At 41.8% G+C, this 19,904-nt stretch overlaps 1 protein-coding gene across 1 annotated transcript in view; it reads right to left on the bottom strand.

Annotated features, from left to right (window-relative positions):
* The window catches only part of MYRFL (myelin regulatory factor like), a 79,481-nt gene that overhangs the window by 34,252 nt on the left and 25,325 nt on the right, over positions 1 to 19,904 (bottom strand). Inside the window, exons 7-12 of the mRNA XM_053256231.1 lie at positions 12,321 to 12,516; positions 10,923 to 10,999; positions 7,959 to 8,069; positions 5,111 to 5,201; positions 1,733 to 1,933; positions 169 to 277 (exon numbers count right to left, since the gene is read on the bottom strand). Of these exons, the coding sequence (XP_053112206.1) occupies positions 169 to 277; positions 1,733 to 1,933; positions 5,111 to 5,201; positions 7,959 to 8,069; positions 10,923 to 10,999; positions 12,321 to 12,516 (785 nt within the window). The remainder of the gene's footprint in view (positions 1 to 168; positions 278 to 1,732; positions 1,934 to 5,110; positions 5,202 to 7,958; positions 8,070 to 10,922; positions 11,000 to 12,320; positions 12,517 to 19,904) is intronic.

Here is a 19,904-nt window from a genome sequence, read left to right as displayed (position 1 = left end):
GATATAATGCCTGCTTCTATTCCTCCCTTGCTCACTCAGCATATAATGTACCTTACTGGGTCTGTTTCAAAACAAAGGCAATGTCAGGGTTATCACAATGGAAGAGGAGGCTGTATTCAAGATCATGATGTCTGAAAAACTAGAACAGCAGATGAGCTGACTGGATACCTGTTTCGTGAGTTTCGTTAATTCCCATAACAGATGCAAACTCGGGCTTGTAGTCATATTCAACCAGCCTCATCTGTGCTATTCTTCTCAGCTGCTCATGTGTATCAGCCTAGTTGACCAAAGAGAGAGTGTTGCGTGTTAAAATATTTAATAGCATCGTCAGGTCAAGGGCTTCAGGGCTCGCATCTTTTGACATTTGACATAGCAGCAATTAGTTTTACTATTTATCATTAAGCAGCTTTTTCACATAGATACACACACAAACAGAGAGATGTAGGACTTCAATAGCTGTCACTATAGATTCGTCACTATGTTGATTGTCAGGAAGTTAAACAAAACTTCATGTTTGAAATACACAAATACCGCACCTAAAGAGAAAGATTTATTCAGACTATCACAGTCCCACTCCCACCCCTGATATTCAAGCAAAAAGGGAACATAACCCTCCTTATATTCTGTAGGCTGTCACTGCTTGCAGGTCACTCCTTGGTCTCCTGAAATAAAATCCTGTATCTCATTAAAGGGATTCAAACCTTTGTGAACTTATTCTGAGTCAAAATCTGATACTGGCCTTCTTTTTTGACTTATCACATCCTTCCTTCATTCATTCATTCATTCATTCGATGTCTATCCAATTCTATACTCTTTCTACATTATTGGTTGAATTTGGAGTGGATGCCAGGTTCCTGGCAGCTCTGGGACAATGCTCTGCACTGGGTCTTCCCAATAGTGCACATGCACTGTCCTGCACACAGTGCCCCGCCCCCTGGGAATCCTGAAAGAGGAGCAGATGGACACTTCTTCAGCACCACCATCCTCACTGCAGATAGCAGTACTGAAGAAGGGACATATGTTGCTGTTGCTGCCCATAGCCAACTAGTGAACCTCCCCATTGGCTACCCCAGCACCCAGTAAGCCAAGACCCAAAGAGGAAGCTTACTGGGCGGTGGCAGCAGCAGAAGATGCTTTAGGGATCAGACAGGTGGGTCTCCCAATGGGTGTGGGCCTTCAGGTACCCAGGTCAACTGAGCTATGTTGATTATAGCCTTGAAGATAGACAGACAGGGTGGACATTCTTAAAATAAAACTTTCCCCCCTCTTTTGAACATTTCCCAGTAAATTTGCAACATTGTACTTTTGTACATTGTACTTTTTGTATACAACATTGCACTTTTGAACAACATAGTAAGGTGTCACTCTGGCAACTTGTGAAATCCATTCACTAGCAAAAGCTAAAGCTTCGGCTACTTCACAATATGGAATCAAGCTGCTTTGCCATTTCTCTCAAGGCATCTGGACTGTCACAACATTCATGCACACATGTGCTGCTCTTGTGCACATTGAACATGCCCTAACTATTCAACAGCACCAGGGCAGCCCTTCCATGAGGCAAGGTGAGGTGGTTGCCTCAGGCAGCAGATTATTAGGGAGCCACAAGGCAGCAAGATGCCCGCCTGCCCCCAGTTTGAAAGAGGGAGAGGAGGGTGTTCATAAGGAGGGGGAGCATTTGGGGCCCTGCCTCAGGCGCACGGGAGATCTCGGGCTGCCACTACATAGCACTCACTTCTTGGATATTCTGTTTGGCTCGGCTGTCCGATGGATGCATGACTGACCCCATAATTTTCATGTTCCCACAGACAACCAGGGCTTCATCAGGTGCATCTGTGTTAATTCCAACTCGGCCATGACAGATGATTGCTTCTGGAACATGTCCACGCTGCCAGAGCATATCGCTGTCATTCTCAAACTGTCCAGGATTAGAGGCCTGAAAAACATTTGCAAGTTAGTTGCTTACAAATGCATGGACTGGTTTTCTAAGGGGAAAATTCATGCCATTCAACCCCTGCTTACAACATTTTACTTATCTATCTATATTTATACCCTCCTTTTCCGTTGTAAAATCACAACGTGGCTTACAAAAGTCTACAATAACAGGCCCATTCACACATTATGTCCAGCACTCATACAAGGAGTATACACTGTGCACAAGTACATATCTGTATGCAGGTACAGTGATTAACATGTTATGCTGAACGCAGGTACAAAAGTACACTTTCTATCTGTATCATGCATTTGAAGGGCCTGTATCCAGGTTCACTTTTAAAATGAACACATGTATAGTCATTTACACAAACAAATGTATGAGTGTACATGAAATGCAACCTGATGCTGCTTGTATAATTAATTAATTAATTAAAAATATTTATATCCCACCCCTCCAGTACACTACTGCTCGGGCCGGCTCACAACAATAAAATAGATACAGTATACAATAAAAGTAATAACAATAAACAAATTGAGTAAACAAATTAAAAATTAGGTAAAAAACCACCATCAGTATTATGTTAGGAACTGTAGGAATGCTTTACTATTTCAACTCCCTCTAATGATTAACTTGAATATTACAAAGACACCATCAGCCTCCATTGAGCTCTTCCTCCAGAGCAAGCCAGAATCCTGGGAGTGCTGCATCTCAGGAACTTCCCACCATTCAAGGAAATGGGGAGCACCCATATCAATGTGTGGCTAGCATACTATGCAATATTACACACACAGAATGTAATGTTTGCACAGTTTCACAAAAGCGATATTGCACAAGCATAAAAAATACATACAAGCCGGGTTGCACAACAGTGTAGACATTGTATGTATGTGTATAAAACTTTTGCACTTGCACAACTGTGCAAATATTATGTTCCACCAATTGCATAACGTGCAGAGTGTGTGTGTGTGATTCTTATCATATCATTTGTTAATTCTAGTCCATATGCAATAACTCAGAAGCAAGCAGTCTGGCTGCAAATGGTACAAAACATACTGATGCAGATGCTAACCTTTTATTAATTTATTAACCTTTATTTTAAGAAGGCAGAATGATCAATATGGATTCCAAGCATTCCAATTTGGATCTAAGCAAAACAGCATCCCAGAAGCTCGGCATTCATTAGAAAAGCCTTCTGTTTTTTCACCAGACTATGCCATCTGTGGTACATAAAACCAAGCATGCCACAATTAGAGCATGATCTGATATGCCTGTTAACCACAATTCAGTGGGTAGATTTTTCATCTTTTCTACGATTGTAGGCCAAGCAGAACATACTTTTTTCTCTTGCAAAGCACTCACTGGTCTTTGCCAGACACACGGATAAAAGCAGAGATATTTAGACTCATTAGGTCTTGTGTCTGAAGTACAAGAGAAGAATGCCCTCCAATTTTCTTATCATATTTGCATTAAGCACATTTCCCTAGGAGTTCAGAGCAGTATAGAGTCATGGTTTATCTCATTGTATCCTCACAACAACCTTGCAAGGTAGTTTAGCTGAGAACAGTGATTGCTCCAAGGTCAGCCAAGGAGCTTCATTACTTGGGGAAGAAATTTGAATCCAGCCCCTGCCCCCCTCCTGACGTATTTTGTTTGTTTGTTTGTTTGTTTGTTTGTTCGATTTCTATACCTCCCTTCCAAAAATGGCTCAGGGCGGTTCACACAGAGAAATAACAAATAAATAAGATAAACAAAATTGATCCCTGTCCCCAAAGGGCTCACAATCTAAAACGCATAACATACCATTCAGTATATTACTATCCAAGCATTATCCTTGTGTAATATGTGTTTTCTGCTATTTATATGAAAGGGAAATGCATGTTTAAGGCAAAACACTCATATTTAACAAGAGTATCAGAGTAGTTTTTTCTAGGGGTGTGCACAAACCGTTAAATGTCAAACTGGTTCACATTGAATCGGGCCAGCTCAGCGGCTTGATCATGAACTGAAACAGGGCCAGTTCAGTACGCAACTGAACTGGATGAAGCCCTGTTTGAAGAGTAATCCCACCAGCGATTCGGCTGTACTGGGGAGGCGGGCAAGCAGTAGCGAGCTGGTAAGAACCTTAAACAACCTTTCTTGTAGGGATGTGTGAATTGATTCGGATACAAATCGATTTGTACCCGAATCTAGTTGATTCGGGTGATTTGGAGACAAAATGAATCACCCCTGTGGTCCATTGGCTAGATTCGGGTACAAATCAAATCAAAGAATCCAAACACTTAAAAAATAGTGACCACACATTTTGCTCCATAACTCCACTTCTATAAGGGCTAGAGCTTAGCTTTTTTAAAAAATGAAAGCTGGGAATCTGGGGAAATTAATAGGACAGATCCAAAACCCGAATCAATTTGATTCAGATCAGCCACGATTTGGATCTGAATCGAATTTGGGGTGATTCGGATGGGTCATATTCAGATCCAAATCAAATCAGGGCTGTTTCGATTCAGTTACAAATCGAAACACAGAAAATCCAAATTGCACACCCCTATTTTCTTGCTGTTCCCCCGCCCCTTTACTTTTAAAGGAGAATCCTCACCAGATTCCCCTTTACAAGTATTACCACCCAAACCGCTAAACCAGTATAATTGAACAGAATAGACCAGCTGGTTGGTTTGACCGAACTGGTCCAGCAGAATGCAGTTTGGTTTTAATTCGATTCAAATTCAAACCAAACCATGGTTTTGATTCGTGCATACCCCTAGCTTTTTCTGATAAGCAATGAATATGATAATCTCAAATGAGAGCCAGTGTAGTATAGTCAGAGAGTAGGACTAAGACTGGGGAGACCTGGGCATCAAATCTCCACAAAGCTTACTGAGTCTCAGCCTAACCTATCTCACAGAATTCTTGTGAGGGTAACATGTGAAAGGGAAAGCCATGTATGCTGCACTAAACTCCTTGGAGGAAGGGTGGTCAAGGCTGCAATACAAATAAAATAATAAGACAATACTGTCCTTCCTATGAGACTCTTCAGTAAAAATGTGTTGGGAATGCAGAAAAATGTGCTGGAATGCAAAAAACAGTGCCTTGAAGTACTCATGTCAGCTCCCCTTTTGTTCTGGATCTTTTAAAGAAAAAACTCAAACTATACACTTACAGTCAACCTATTATACTTACCCTGACAATTATCCTTTCTGAGACATGAGCAATCACCAGATAAGTCTGGTCCTGACTGACAGCATATAACCCAGCCACTAACATGAAGTATCTAAATTAAAATAATAATAATGTTAGTTAATTACATCAGTATGCATCATACACACCACAGCTTATAGCTCTAGACAAAGCAACTGCACTGTCTTGTACTTATTTTTAAAGCACGGTGTTAACATTTGTTGGGATCTCCCTCCTGTGCTATAATTCACTGAGCCTGTTCACACATGCAGCAGAAACCAGGCTAAGGGAGCACAGCCCAGTTTCAGCTGTGTGTGAGAACCGTAAGGAGCCACGAGAAATTGCCGGGAACCCTCTGAAGTCGTGTGAGAAACTATTTCACACAAACAATGGGGGAGAGGCAATTTTTGAAAACCTCCCCTTGCCTTTGCAGCCCTCTGTGCCTCCCCAAAATATGTCCATGCAAAGACATTATTTAAAGATGCATGTGGGGGGGGGGTGGCTGCGGAAGAAAGGAGGGGTTCGGCAAAAGTTGCCCTTCCCCCATGGCACTCATTAACCATTTTCTAGTACACGCAGGGGCCATTCACATGACCTACCAGCAGGGGCACACCTCCTAGGTAATTTTGGAGCCCGGACCGGAAGGGTTTCAGAGGCCCCACCCCCGCTTGAGGGCTGGGGGCAAGTCAAATCTTTTTTAAAACATTTTTTTAAAGCACCACTAAACGGTGGGGACAGGAGCTGCCAGTGGGTGTGTGGGCACTCGGGGGAGGGAGGCGGCGGCAAGAGCTCCTTCTCGGAGCCCACTTGTCTGCCTCCCAAATGACAGATCGGGCCATTTCCATCCCATTTAGGGGCTTTCTGCGCACATATTTATTTATTTAATTGTTTGTTTGTTTAATACATTTCTATGCCGCCCCAAATGCAAGCTCTACACATGTGCTCTGTGTAGTGCGGCGCAGAGCAGATTGATTTGAGGCCAGGACTCATCCTGGCCTTTGTGAGGCCCACAATGCAGTATGTGACATGCACACTGCATGGGGGGATTCCCCCAAGAGCCGGGCACTCTAGGCAACCATCTCTCTGTGTGGCTGGGCTGGAAGCAGGCCGTGTTTGCACATGAGCAGGTAGCTGGGAGTAAGGGAGCACTCGCTCCTGTAACCTTGGCTAACAGCTGGGCTTAAAAGATAGGCTAGGCGGTGCTGGCCTGCTGGGATTGGACCCAATCCCGGCACTTCTCACATGCAGCCTAACCCAGGCTGGGCATCCCTAGCCCAGGTTAGGCTGCACATGGGAACAGTCTCTCTGTGTTAAATGTCAGCCACAATTTTGAATGTATTTTATGTGAACTTTTTCTTTTTCTCATTTTTGCCTTTCATTTGCTTTGTAAACTGCTTTATGAACTTCTGGTTGAAAAGCAGTATGTACATATGAATAACACTACTACTACTACTACTACTACTACTACAATGTTGTTCCATTTACTGTTTGCAACATTCAGACTTCTTTTTCAGACTACAAAGGCTGCTAGGCATATTTGTGGCAGCTACTCAGTATTTATTGTTCTTGTATTTTATTATCCGTGTTTGTCGACTGTTATTAAGTACTTGTAAGGAAATACCTACGATGTTTACTTGAATCCAAGACTAGGTTTTTTCTTTGATATTAGAAATTAGGATCTCTGCTGGTGTGTTTCCAATGATATGGAAAACTCCTATATTGGGCAGAAGTGATATAGGAAGGTGCTGAAAAGGCATCATCTCATACTGCGCAGGAGAGGGCAATGGTAAACCCCTCCTGTATTCTACCAAAGAAAACCACATGGCTCTGTGATCGCCAGGAGTCAACACCGACCAAATGGCACAAACTTTCCTTTCCTTAAATTCAGAGTGCGGTTTGTTTGGGGTAAATCCTGTATTTAACCTCTGTTTTTTAAGGGGCTTGTCTTCTATTCAGGTAAATACTGGCATTTCTTTACAAGAACTCAATATTTCATTTTCACCTGCAACATTGTAGGCATTGTACACAACACAGACATGACATAGTATAGATCCAGTAGCCTCACAATACGCTTTTGGCAGTGGATTTGGAGTGTCAGACTTACTGATCTGGTACAGTACATCCAAAATCTGCAAGCCATGTAGAAATTGCAGCAATCCTGAACTGACCTCCAAACAGCAGACAAGGGGATTAGCGATGCCATCAGAGAAGGCAGAATACAAGTGACAGATTATTGGAAGATTGTTGCACACACAGACACACATGCCTGCCCTGTAGATCTTAATAAGGATTGGCCTTATTTTAGATTGCGATCGCCTCAGAGCAGCGACGTATCTTCTTCCATTTTGTATAGTGCTCTGCATATTGATGACATTGCATATGTGTATGTAAACAGATTTTTTTTAATAGTGGTCTGGTGAACCTCCACAGAAAAGAGAAAAAGAAGGGAGAGATGTCTGAGGAGATTAAGGACAGATTATAATTAGGACATATTATATAAATAATTAATTTATACCCCTGCTAACTTGGCAAAGAGGCACCTTTTCACGTGGTGATACTCTTTTATTTAGTAGGGGGAGAGTAACTGGCCCTATCCACCCCCAGCACAGTACCTCCAGTGACTGTTGCTGGTGTCTGTCTTCTTATTTCTTTTTAGATTGTGAGCCCTTTGGGGACAGGGTTCCATCTTATTTATTTGTTATTTCTCTGTGTAAACCTCCCTATGCCATTTTTGGAAGGGCGGTATAGAAATCAAATCAAATAGATAGATAGATAGATAGATAGACAGATAGATAGATAGAGTGAGGACTAGATAGAATGTGTAGGATGTTTGTGGTCAAACACAAATTACCTTTGATCAGGGTTAGGCTTTCCTTTCTTTCTCATATTATTTGCTGTTGTTTCACTAAAGTGCAATCTTGCCAGAGTTACTTTGGTTACCTGGTTTCCAGGCAGTTCAACTCTAACACCGAAAGAGAAAGAGAGAAAAACACATAGCTTTCAGTTAAACTATTAATCCTCATTTAGTTACCCATTAGGCAATTGATAGGTTTTCCTTAGCTAAGGTAAGTTTTCAGAATCCATAAGGTGGTGGACAGAATCATAGATTACTTGTAATGCTAACATTTTAAGATTAGGGGTTGTTCACCTTAAACTCATAGTAGTAGTAAGCACTGTATTTACCTGAATCCAAGACTAGGTTATTTCCAAGTTGTTTGATGTTGGAAATCAGAGGATCATCTTAAAATCAGGCTCCTCTTTCTTGGGTAAATATAGGTATAACCTGTACTTAGCCTATAGTTTTTAAGGGGCTCACCTTAAATTCAGAGTCTTTCTTGCATTCGGGTAAATACAGTAACTTGTTGTGCACACAGGACAAGGCCTTTTCTGTTGTTGCCCCCACGCTCTGGAATGATCCCAGTGAATGTCTGCTCGTAGACATCTGTGGCTGCTATTAAAAAGCAACTAAAGACTCTTTTATTTGTTCAGGCTTTTACCCCTTAGGAATTGTCAGGCCTCTGAGCTCTCCTGCTTCTGTTGTCTTTTTTTATGGTAGTTGTTTTTTTGGAGTTTTGTGGGTTTTAAGGTTTTCAGTGATGTTTAAGGAATTTTATTGCATTCTAACTTTTGTAAATCACTTTGGGATGCTTTATGGAAGGTGGTATTGAAATTGAATAATAAACAAACAAACAAACAAACCTTCTGCTTTCCCCTCTCGACAATGCCCATTGTACCTCTCAAGCACACATTGTAATGTAATAAGGTATGGTAAGATGACAGCAAAGTAATGCCAGGTTGTACATATTACTGATCAGTGATGAAACTAACGGCATTCATGTTTGTGAACAGAACTGTCCATGTGAGTATTCGTGTAGGAAACATTGCTGAGTTTCTGAGCACCCAAGTGTACCTACATCTCACCATTCTTCATTCTTCTCCTCTTGGTTTGCATCACCCAGATGAGATAACCCGAGTTATTTTTCTTTTATTTCATTCCATACTTCCTTTCATTTTCGAAATGTAACCATGCCATTTCAGCACCATAACAATGCTCTAATATGAATTTCAGCAGAAGCAATGAACGTTCCAGGAAATTACTGATGCTGCTCAGCTACCAATTAACGGTTAACTTCTAGACTAATGTTGTATGTGTAGAAAAATGTTTCCTGTGTGCAATAAGAGAAGGGTGATTTTTGCTCAGGGGTTAGTTATAATTGAGTGAATGGGTTCAAAGAACCTGGGCCACTGAGCTCCTGAGGGCCCCTCAGCTCCATCCCTCCCTGTTTTCTTCATTATCTCTCTCACTCCTAGGGGCCACCAGAGAGAGGGGCAAACACAGGCCCCCTCTCCCCTATATGTCCCTGTTTTTGCTGATCTCCTCTTTCATTTGCAAATGCCTGTGCCTCCCAAAAACATGTCCCTAAAGCTTTAGGAATACATTTTCTGGAGGCACAGAGGGCTGCAGAGGGATGGGAGATCAACAAAAAATTGCTCTTCCCTTGTGTGTGTGAAAACCATTTATCTGCACATGTAACATTAATCTGGATGTCAGCCACCATGACTGAGATTCAGACCACCCAAGTGGGATCTCAACCTACCAGTCGGAGAGCCAAATAATATATAACATTAAACTAGCATTGAAACTGAAATTTCTCCAAAGTGAAATTCAAAAGAGAACTTGTGGAGTAACTGAATTTTCAAGAGGACTCCAGGATTCCTCCCAAGCAGAAATGTCAGAGAATGGTCTCAGGCAGTTTCTCCTCCTCCTTAACTTAAACCTATTGTGAACTGCCCGGGGCCTTTTTTGTATGGGGCGGTATATAAATGTATTAAATAAATAATAAATACTAAACCTGTTGTTAATGTGAATGGGCTTAACGTTTCTTTAAAAATAGTTGCTGCATGGACGGAGAGCAAGATTGGAATCATGGAAAGAGAGAGAAATAGTTGTCGGTTAGAGGAGTTCTTGCCAAACTAATGTTCTTAGTTCCATGGCAGAAGCAAATGCTCTCTCCAAAGCATCAGGACCACAACATAGCCATTGCCCATGTTTTTCAGTTAACTAATCAAGAAATAGGAAAGAGGAACAAAATATGGAGCCAGTTGAGACTCTTCTAGAGAGTCACAGATAGATGGAGAGAGAGAGAGAGAAAGACATGGCTGGGGATAGATGATGATGCCACATCCAAGTGATCAAGGTCTATCATAGATCATGCAGTGCAGGACAGATGGGCTTGCAAAGCCTTGAAAAGAACTATTCTGGCATCCAGAATCTGTCCAGCAGGAGCTTCAGTAATGATATGGCATGATTTGATTAAGGGCTTAATGGGTTGCCAGGAATTCTGAGGAAGAAAGCATTACAGAGTTTGGCAATAAGCCAACTCAGAGTTGGCTCTCCTAAGTCTGAATTGAATTATGACTATTGTCAGGAAAAGCTTTGGATCTGAGAAAGCTACATCAAAAACTCAACCAGCCACACAATTGATCTCAACCACTTTACAGCACTTTGTCTGAGCATACAGTTACTTTTCACTTACAAAATATGAGAAGATGTGACAGCTATTCCATGAGTTATACCAACAGCAAAAAAAATTAAGGGGGCAGCTGTTGATATGGAGGAAACAGGGAGCCAATGATTGGTCAGGGAGCACATGCCCTATTACAGTGGCAAATCTGGTACTGAGAAGTGTTCAGACTGGAGGCCCATGGAAGCCCATGGAAGCCACTCTGAGTTTTCTAAAAGGAGAAGTAGGATATAGGTACAATAAATATATAAGAAATACTTGTTAAAGACATTGTATGTTTTTTCACTTACTTAACAGGATAAAAAGGTTTTTTGCTTCGGTCAGATTGAGATTGTTCAATGACAATTACTTGATTGGGAGCTTCCATCTATATAAAGAAACAATAATCAAAGGTGTTAGTATGCAAATTTTAAATGAAAGAAGATTTAAAAGACATCATATTCATTTATGAGGCTAGCAAACTATTGTAGTGCCTTTGGATGAAGACTGGGTATGCAAATTTTAGGACCGGTTGAGTCTTCATTGATTATTGGGAAATCAAAGATATGATATAAGCCAGGGGTTCTCAAATTTGGGTCCACAAATGAGAGGGTGATGGGAGCTGGACTACAACTTCCATCCTCCTCAGCCACAACGTCACAAACACCTTGTGAATGGGGTTGCAATGAAAGGTAGTGACTGGCCCAAAGTCACTCCATGAGCTTCATAGGTGAGCAGAGATTTGAACCTGGGATTTCCCTCATCCAGGTTAAATATTCTCGCCCTTAGCAAACTATACTGGCTCCATACAGATCACAGAGATAAGTCAGACTCAGGCTCAAAATACCAGGCGCACTGCAGGCTGCATTGTTTTCCAGCTGTATGGCAAGCCTTCACAACTGAACTGACAGGTGTGCATAGCAGAAAATGAACTGCTGGAGGAAACTTGTCAGTCCTCCTTATTTCCCTGCCCACTTCCTCCTTCCCTGCTCTGGCGGGGGAAACCAAACAAAGCATCTGTCTGAGTCAATTGGTTAACTTTCCTCACTGGGACAGAAGAAGGAGGTGGAGCAGGAAGTAGAAGCAGCAGCAAGGGGAAGGGGCAGGACTTGGAGTATTTCAACCAGCATTCAACCTACTGATATACCTGTCTGTCATTTCCCTTGTGAAGGCAAGCTCAGGATGCAGCTAGCCCCCTTAATGCACAATATCACTCTTTTCTCATAATTAAGTTTGGAGAAATTTTTTTACTCCAGAACATTTTGACTTATATTTGAGGACAGGAAGACTAAGGATAAGGGATACAGATACCCCCATAACCCTCTGAGGAGTCCCCCCCCCCTCGTTTTATTGAAGTCCCCTGTCAAACCTAACAATTTATATCTCCCCCCCTCACCCCCACCTGCAAAATGTCTTTCCTTCCCCCACAAAAAAATTTGAGGAGTTCCTCTTCAAGCTTTCCCTTTCCCCCTCTTTTAGTGGAAGAGCAGCTTCCACAAAAACAGGGGGTATAATTTGGCTGCTGGTGACATTTGGGCTTATTTTCTCCAAGAGTATTTGTTTTCTCCTTTTCCTTACAATGACAGGAAATTATGACTAAATCATTTCAGCACTATGGAAACGGAAGATGAACTTCTTTACTATCTATATGTTAAGAGGGTTTGGAAACCATAATTACTGAGGAAGCAATGTATGTAGTATTAACTTGCCTTAATACCAAAAGCTTTCAAGTAAAATTGTTCCACTGGCTTCAGTCCCAAATGAGTTTTGACAAATGCTGGATTTCCAACCATTCGAATATAGACTGTGATCTGGAAATGGTTTTTCTTCTGACAAACAAAAGCATCATCTGTTGCTGAAAAATTAAATCCTTTGTTGGTAACAATGTGATATCCCACATCCGGGCTACAAAAACAGGAATCAAGAAATACCTGTGAGTAATATTTCAGCAACACTAGTATCTCACATTGCCCAGACCAAAGCACAAATGTGGATACCCCAGCCAACAAATATAACCAACTTCCAAGACAGGAAAAAGAATTCTTTAGCAGGACTCTAATACCATTCGGAAATGAGTTGAAAAATACATACGCTTTGAAAATAATTTCAGACTGCCTTCCCATGTTATCTTTTTAAAAGTGTGTGTGCCTCCTTCAACAGCTGGCAGGAAGCAGGACAGACAGGAAGCAGAAGAAGTGCTTAAATTGGGCCAGATTGGATGCTACTATTCCAGCCCATGAGATTAAAAGGTGGGTGCATGGAGAGTGCCCCCGCTATGAAGTGTTTTGTGGATGTCCTGACTCCCTCCCAGCGTGTGGGGGCGGATTGTTCAAACCACCATTCTACAGTACATGTATTCATTCAATTTATATACTGTCCTTCCTAAAGTGGCTCAGGGCTGTTTACATTTAAATCAAAAACACATAATAAAACAAATAAAATCAGAAAACATTTAAACCAGATTCAGAGGTGCATCTAGGTAATTCTGGAGCCTGGACCTAAAGGCCTTTGGAGCCCCATCCCAGCTGGAGGCCCCCCTTCTCACTGCAAGTTAAGCATCATCTACACACACACACACACTGTGACACACGCAATATTTTTAGCACATGGGTTCTTGAGGGCACAAATAGCAACTAAACTCACAAGAAGATAAGAATATAAAACAGGTATATTTATGCAAATATACATTAGCAGAAATATTTAAACACACAACTTAACATATTCCCATCCCACATATTTCTTTCTCCACTCCCTCCTCTGTCTCTAAAGCACCCGGCACAGGTCACAATCACACTCAGCTGCCCGCCACAGTGAGTGCAGGCCAGTGGCAACCACACCACTCAGGACAGACTTAAGAGGATTTGGGGGCCCTCAGGGGGTGTGCAGGCCCTGGACTTCGGCCCCAAAGTCCAAAGATAAGAGCACCATTGACCAGATTAAAGCTTATTCAAATTAAAATTCAAACTAAGGTAAAGTGTGCCATCAAGTTGATTTAGACTCCTGGCTCCCACAGAGCCCTGTGGTTTTCTTTTACAGAGGGGTTTACCATTGCCATCTCCCGCGCAGTATGAGATGATGCCTTTCAGTATCTTCCTATATTGCTGCGGCCTGATATAGTACCAGCAGGGCTTTCAACCGGCAACCTTCTGCTTGTTAGTCAAGCATTTCCCCGCTGCTCCAGGCCAATTTGGTATCTAAAAAAAGCCAGGCTTTTTACCAGGCCAACCTGGTATGTATCACAGAGATTTGAATGGGAGAGGCTGGTGGCCCAGTATGGTCCCAGCTTCTCCCTCCAGGGTACTCTGTTGAGGAGGAGATGAAGGCATGTGGACAGGGAGGTAGAGTGGCTGTAGTTTATAAAAACAACATCTCACTTACCAGGATCCCTATCAAAGTGTCTGACCATATCAAATGTGTGTACTTAAGTTTGGGGACCAGGGATAGACTGGGACTTCTGTTGGTGTACTGATCACCCCACTGCCCAACGGAGTCCCTAACTGAGCTGGTGGACTTGGTCTCAGACTTGGCATTGGCGTCCCCCAGGCTTGTGGTGGAGGGGGACTTCAGTGTTCATTTGGGGACCAATTTGTCCAGGGCAGCTCAGGACTTCATAGCGACCATGACAACTCTGGGCCTATTCCAAGCGGTCTCAGGACCGACACACATGGTTGATCTGGTCCTTCACTCTGATCAGGGTGGTGTTCCGTGGGTGGGAACTCCTGTGATTTCCCCATTGTCATGGACAGACCACCATATGGTTAAGATTGGACTCACAATCACATCCCACCTCCGCAGGAGTGAGGAACCTATTAGGAGAGATTATTAGCTAGGGTATTTATGTAGAGATTGAACAGGGAGGGTGCCAAAATGCCCTTCTTTTTCATGCTGTTACATGAGGCTTCTATGCTGGTGTATTCTGTATAATTTACTTCTTATCTGAATGTAGTATCATCTGTTTGTATATATAACTGATCAATGATCGTAATAAAGCTATTCACTAGGAACCATTGATTACCCACTGTGACATTTAATGAGTTCTATGTGGATAAAATCTCTCATATTTGAGCCGACTGAGATTCACACCCCACAATTACAGCAGTGTCTGGCGCAGAGGTGTCCAGCAATGCCTCTTTTGAGGTAGGCTGGATCAGTTTCAGTTTGTGACTCCCGAGTATGTGGGCAAGCTTCTTTGGAACAGTGCGTCCTACCACCTGTTCTCTTGACCCTAGTCCAGCATGACTTATACTATCTAAAAGGGGGGTTGTTGTAGAAAGTCTGGTAGATATAAATGCTTCTCTGAGGGAGGGGTGCTTCCTTGTTTTAAGGAGGCAGTTATTAGAGCTCTTCTGCAGTTGCCACCGGCTTGTCTGGTGACTACTCAGCAATGGGCCTTCTCCATTGCTGCCCCCAGGACTTTGGAATGTGCTCCCTGTTGAAATTAGAGCCTCTCCATCTCTGACAACTTTTTAAAAGGCAGTTAAGACACATTTGTTCACCCAGGATTTTAATTAGAGTTAAAGTTTTTAACTGTTTTTAACATTGTGTTAAAATTTAAATTGTTTTAATGTTTAAATTGTTTATATTATGAACCACCCATAGACATAAGTTTTGGGTGTTATATAAATTTGTTAAATAAATAAATAAATCAATAAAATAAAAATATATTTTGCCCAAATACATATTGACAGCCAGTACAACTGTTTAAGAACAGGCATAATGTAGTCTCTCCAGGATACCCAGAGACCAATCTGGCTGACACATTTTGAACTAACTGAATTTTATGAACCATGTACAGAGGCAGGCCTAGACAGAGTGCATTGTAGTAGTCCAACCTGGAGGTTACCAGTTGGTGTACCACTTTTTTAAGGTCATTTTCCTCAAGGAACAGGCAGAGTTGTCAAATAAATCATAGCTGGTAAAAAGCGCTCTTGGCCACAGCCTCAACCTGAGACACCAGGGTGAGTCCTGGGTCCAAGAGCACTCCCAAGCTATGAACCTGTTCTTCTGGGGTAGTGTAACCTTGTCCAGAACAGGAAGTTCTATCCCGTCTTGCAGATTACGACAATGAGCACCTCAATTTTTCTTGGATTCCGCTTCAGTTTATTATCCCTCATCCAGCCCATTACTGCCTGTAGACAAGCATTTAAGGGGCTAATGCCATTAGCAGTCCAAATACTACCACCAAGTTTAAACTAGTATTTGGAGTGTAGGGCAGCATTTCAGAAAATACTGCCATGCAATAAAGGTATGCACTGGAAAGGAGCCAGAACAGCCACAAAACACATCATGATGGGGACACTCTCAGTGCATCCCCCTTTTAATCATATGGACTGGTTCATGGGGGGAATATCATCTGAACCAGCCCAATGCCGACTGAAATAGAAAAATATGGGGCAGGATTGCCCCATATCAATAGCAAGCTGCCTCCAACTAAAGGAGCTATGCCATCTTGATGTGTGACTGTTCTGATGGTTTGAATCTCTGTGGTGCTTTCAAACTTGGTTCCAGGCATTTCAGAAAAACATTGCCACATGGAAGCACTTTTAGGTAAACCTCATACAATGAGGACATGAAGGCATTTATTTCCAAATAAAGGTATACTTTATAGAGCATCACAGTCTATCAGGAGCTCTCTACAGGATGCACTCCTATGAAATATCTATTTTATTTTATTTATCAATTATATTTTTATACCACCTGATATGTACATCTCTAGGCAGTGTACAAAATTTAAAATATTATTATTATGATCATTTACATTTTCTATCCCGCTCTTCCTCCAAGGAGCCCAGAGCGTTGTACTACATGCATAAGTTTCTCGTCACAACAACCCTGTGAAGTAGGTTAGGCTGAGAGAGAAGTGACTGGCCCAGAGTCACCCAGCAAGTATCATGGCTGAATGGGGATTTGAACTCGGGTCTCCCCAGTCCAAGTCCAGCACTCTAACATCAACACAGATTAAAATACATGACAATAAAACCAATAGAGTAAAATAATTATTAAAACAAGTTTTTAAAATTAATTCTAATTAAAAGCCTGCAAAAACAGCAGAGTCTTGAGGGTCTTCCTGAAAACAAACAGAGAAGGAGATGCTTTTATTTCAGCAGGGAGCATATTCTAAAGCCCTGGGGCAGCCACAGAGAAAGCCTGGTCCTGAGTCACCACCAGATGAGCTGGTGGCAACCATAACCGGACCTCTCCAGAAGATCATAACAGGCTGCAGGTTTTATGACAAAGGATTCACTCTCTTAAATAGCCTGGACCCAAGCCCTTAAGAGCTTTATAGGTAATAACCATCACTTTGTATTTCACACAGAAACATATTGGTAGCCAATACAGTTCTTTTAACACCTGTTTTATGTGGTCCCTTCGTGTTGACCCAGAGACCAATCTGACTGCCTCATTCTGTACCAATTCTAGCTTCCAGACTATGTACAATTTGCAACAAGTACTACATATTATAGTTTGCAAGTAGGACACATTACATTGTGGGGCCAGAATCCAAAGCACCATGCAGCTCTTTCCATGAACCTAAAGGGGCTTTGGACTTGGATGGATAAAGGGGCTTTGGATTTCCCCAGAGAGCAATCACTTATTTTGCATGGGAAACAAAGTTGTTTTGATGTAAACTGCCCTGAGTAATTTTTGGAAGGGTGGTATATAAATCAAATAGAGAGATAGAGAAATAGAGAGAATAAAATAAAACCACTTTCCAATTTCAAAAACAGCCTGTGATACAGCAGTGGGAGTTGATGATGAAAGAAAACTTTTTAAAATTGCACTAAGTATGGGCATGTTCTGGGTTTGTACCCACACTGAACTACTTTAATGCCTTGAACATGGGGCTGCCCTTGCAGATGATTCAGAAATGTCAGCTGGTACTGACTGACAGAGCCCCTGGTGGCGCAGTGGTAAAAACTGCCGCCCTGTAACCAGAAGGTTACAAGTTCGATCCTGACCAGGGGCTCAAGGTTGACTCAGCCTTCCATCCTTCCGAGGTCGGTAAAATGAGTACCCAGAATGTTGGGGGCAATATGCTAAATCATTGTAAACCGCTTAGAGAGCTCCGGCTATATAAATGTAAGTGCTATTGCTATTGCTACTGCTACTGAACTGTTGATGGACTTGGGTCAGTTTCCTATGTAACACTGTAGCAGATTAAAGCCTTTGTCTCAGAGCTAGTTCACATAAGGGAAGGAAAATGCTGAGTCATCCCTACTGAATGCCTGAGAGGACTTCTCATAAAACTATTCTGTTTTACCAGTAGATTCAAAATGCTGCTACCAAGCACCCTAAAAATAGCAGAGAACCATACCAGTGGATTGGGTGCTGTAACCCAAGGTCCTTCTGTAACTGGGTATTGGGCAAATTATAAAAAAAATTTCCACGTTAAGTTTACATGGGATGGGAAAAACAGATAGCTGCTGAGCTCCTGAGAAGGTGTGTGCACCAGAGAAATCCCCCTTCTTCTGCTGAGTTAAAAAACCCACTCAAGAGTCTTTTAAAAAGAAAGAAAGAAAACAGAAAAAGAAAGCTTTTATTCAAAAGGCTACAAAAGTAGGTTGTCTCAAGTTTCAGTAATAGGTTGCATTTAAGAAGGCTTAAATGGTTACAGAGTAAGTTACAAAAATAGGTTATGCATGCTTAAAAGTTTACAGAGGCTTTTGTGATGCCCTGGGTGTGTTGAGTGTAGGTAGGCTACTGTTTCTTATATCAATTATGTTGCATTTAAACAATAATAGAACAGTATCAGGAATATGCAAAAGCACACACATACAAAGAAATATAAGTTCCTAATGCACAGTCTAACTAAACAAACTGTTCCCTATGCTGAATTCCCTTTTCCTTGAACTCACCAAATTCCTGATGAGAATCAAGCTTCCTGCAATCCTTTCTTTTAAGGATCTACAAAAGTTATTCCATGAGAGAAACCTCCATATTGGCTTTGACCATGAGGAAGCAAATCTCCATTGCCTCTCACTAAGCCTTTCGGCACATGCTTCTCTCTAACAAAAAACACCCTTCTTGTTCTCAGAATTCCCAGCAACCACTCTCTAGGTTGCTCCAACCTGGTGTACTGGTTGGCTGCCCTGGAGTTCACCAGCCTGCCAGTCGAGAAAAGGGTTCATTCCCTGTTAACTCTTTAGCGGGAGGGGAGGCTAATCACTGCAAACACCCACTTTAAATGGCTGCACTGGCTATCAATATGTTTCCATGACCAATCTGAAGTGTCAGCTTTCACTTTTGAAGCCACAGACTTAAGATTTCTGGAAGTTAACTTTGGTGGTTGTTGTTGTTTTAGCCAAGACCTTGGGAGCTACCAGCATGAAATAGCAGTCTAGTTGACTGGGCCAGTCATAAAATGATGGCTTTGGGAGGTTGAGCCAGTCACAAAATGGTGGCTTGTACCAAAATTTACATTTACAGAAAAAGGGGTTCACAGCTTCTGAAATCTAGCCTAGTATCTGCATTTATTCAAAATAAATAGGACTCTGGATTTAAGAAAACCTGCTGGTTTCTAATATTTTAAAAAACTGGGGGGGGGGGGGGACTGGTCCTGGATTTAGGTAAATGCAGTATTTGTGGGAAGCGACCCACTGTGAGCTCATCATACACAAAGACTCATTTCTTCCTTACAGATCACAGATCACAGCTCTGCAATAAAGAACTGAAGAACAGTGCTGGATTTTGGCACAATCTCAGTGAGTTACAGCTTAGGGCCTCACATTATGAGGGGCCTCTGAATACAAAAATTGACTCTATATTTTCATTTAAAGGTATTTTCAATTCAAATAGGTTCCTTGCAAGGTAACTATTGTTGTCAGATTATTAGTTTTCATTGTATCTTTGCCAAATAAAAATAAAACTTTATTATTTCTGTTTTCGTTGTTATATGAATGAGAGAGAGACTGACTGGCTGTCTGGCTGGCTGGCTGAGGAAGGGGGCCTATTAAGCTTGATATAGCTTAGAGCCTCAGCATGTCATAATCCGGTCCTGCTGAAGAAGCGTAGTAAATTCTGTCATGTAAATGAATGAAACAGGCTTCTCTGCAAGTTAATTCCCATGCCCATGATGTAGACTCTGGAGTGTATATGGAACTCTGCTCACAAAAAAATGCCTTGCTCTGAAACTTGCAGATTCCATGCTAGGAGTGCTACTATCCTGAAATATTCAAAAGTGTATTACAAAGCGTGGGACATAAAATGAGCTTACTAGATTTATTTTCTACCATTCCACAAGGAGCAAAGGTGTCAAAGATCTGAAAAGAAGCAATGAATTTGCTATCCAGACA

The sequence above is a fragment of the Hemicordylus capensis genome, chromosome 5, assembly GCF_027244095.1.
Source record: "Hemicordylus capensis ecotype Gifberg chromosome 5, rHemCap1.1.pri, whole genome shotgun sequence".
Classification (NCBI taxonomy): domain Eukaryota; kingdom Metazoa; phylum Chordata; class Lepidosauria; order Squamata; family Cordylidae; genus Hemicordylus; species Hemicordylus capensis.
Note: the sequence above shows the minus strand (reverse complement) of the source record. Positions and strands in the feature narration are given on the sequence as shown.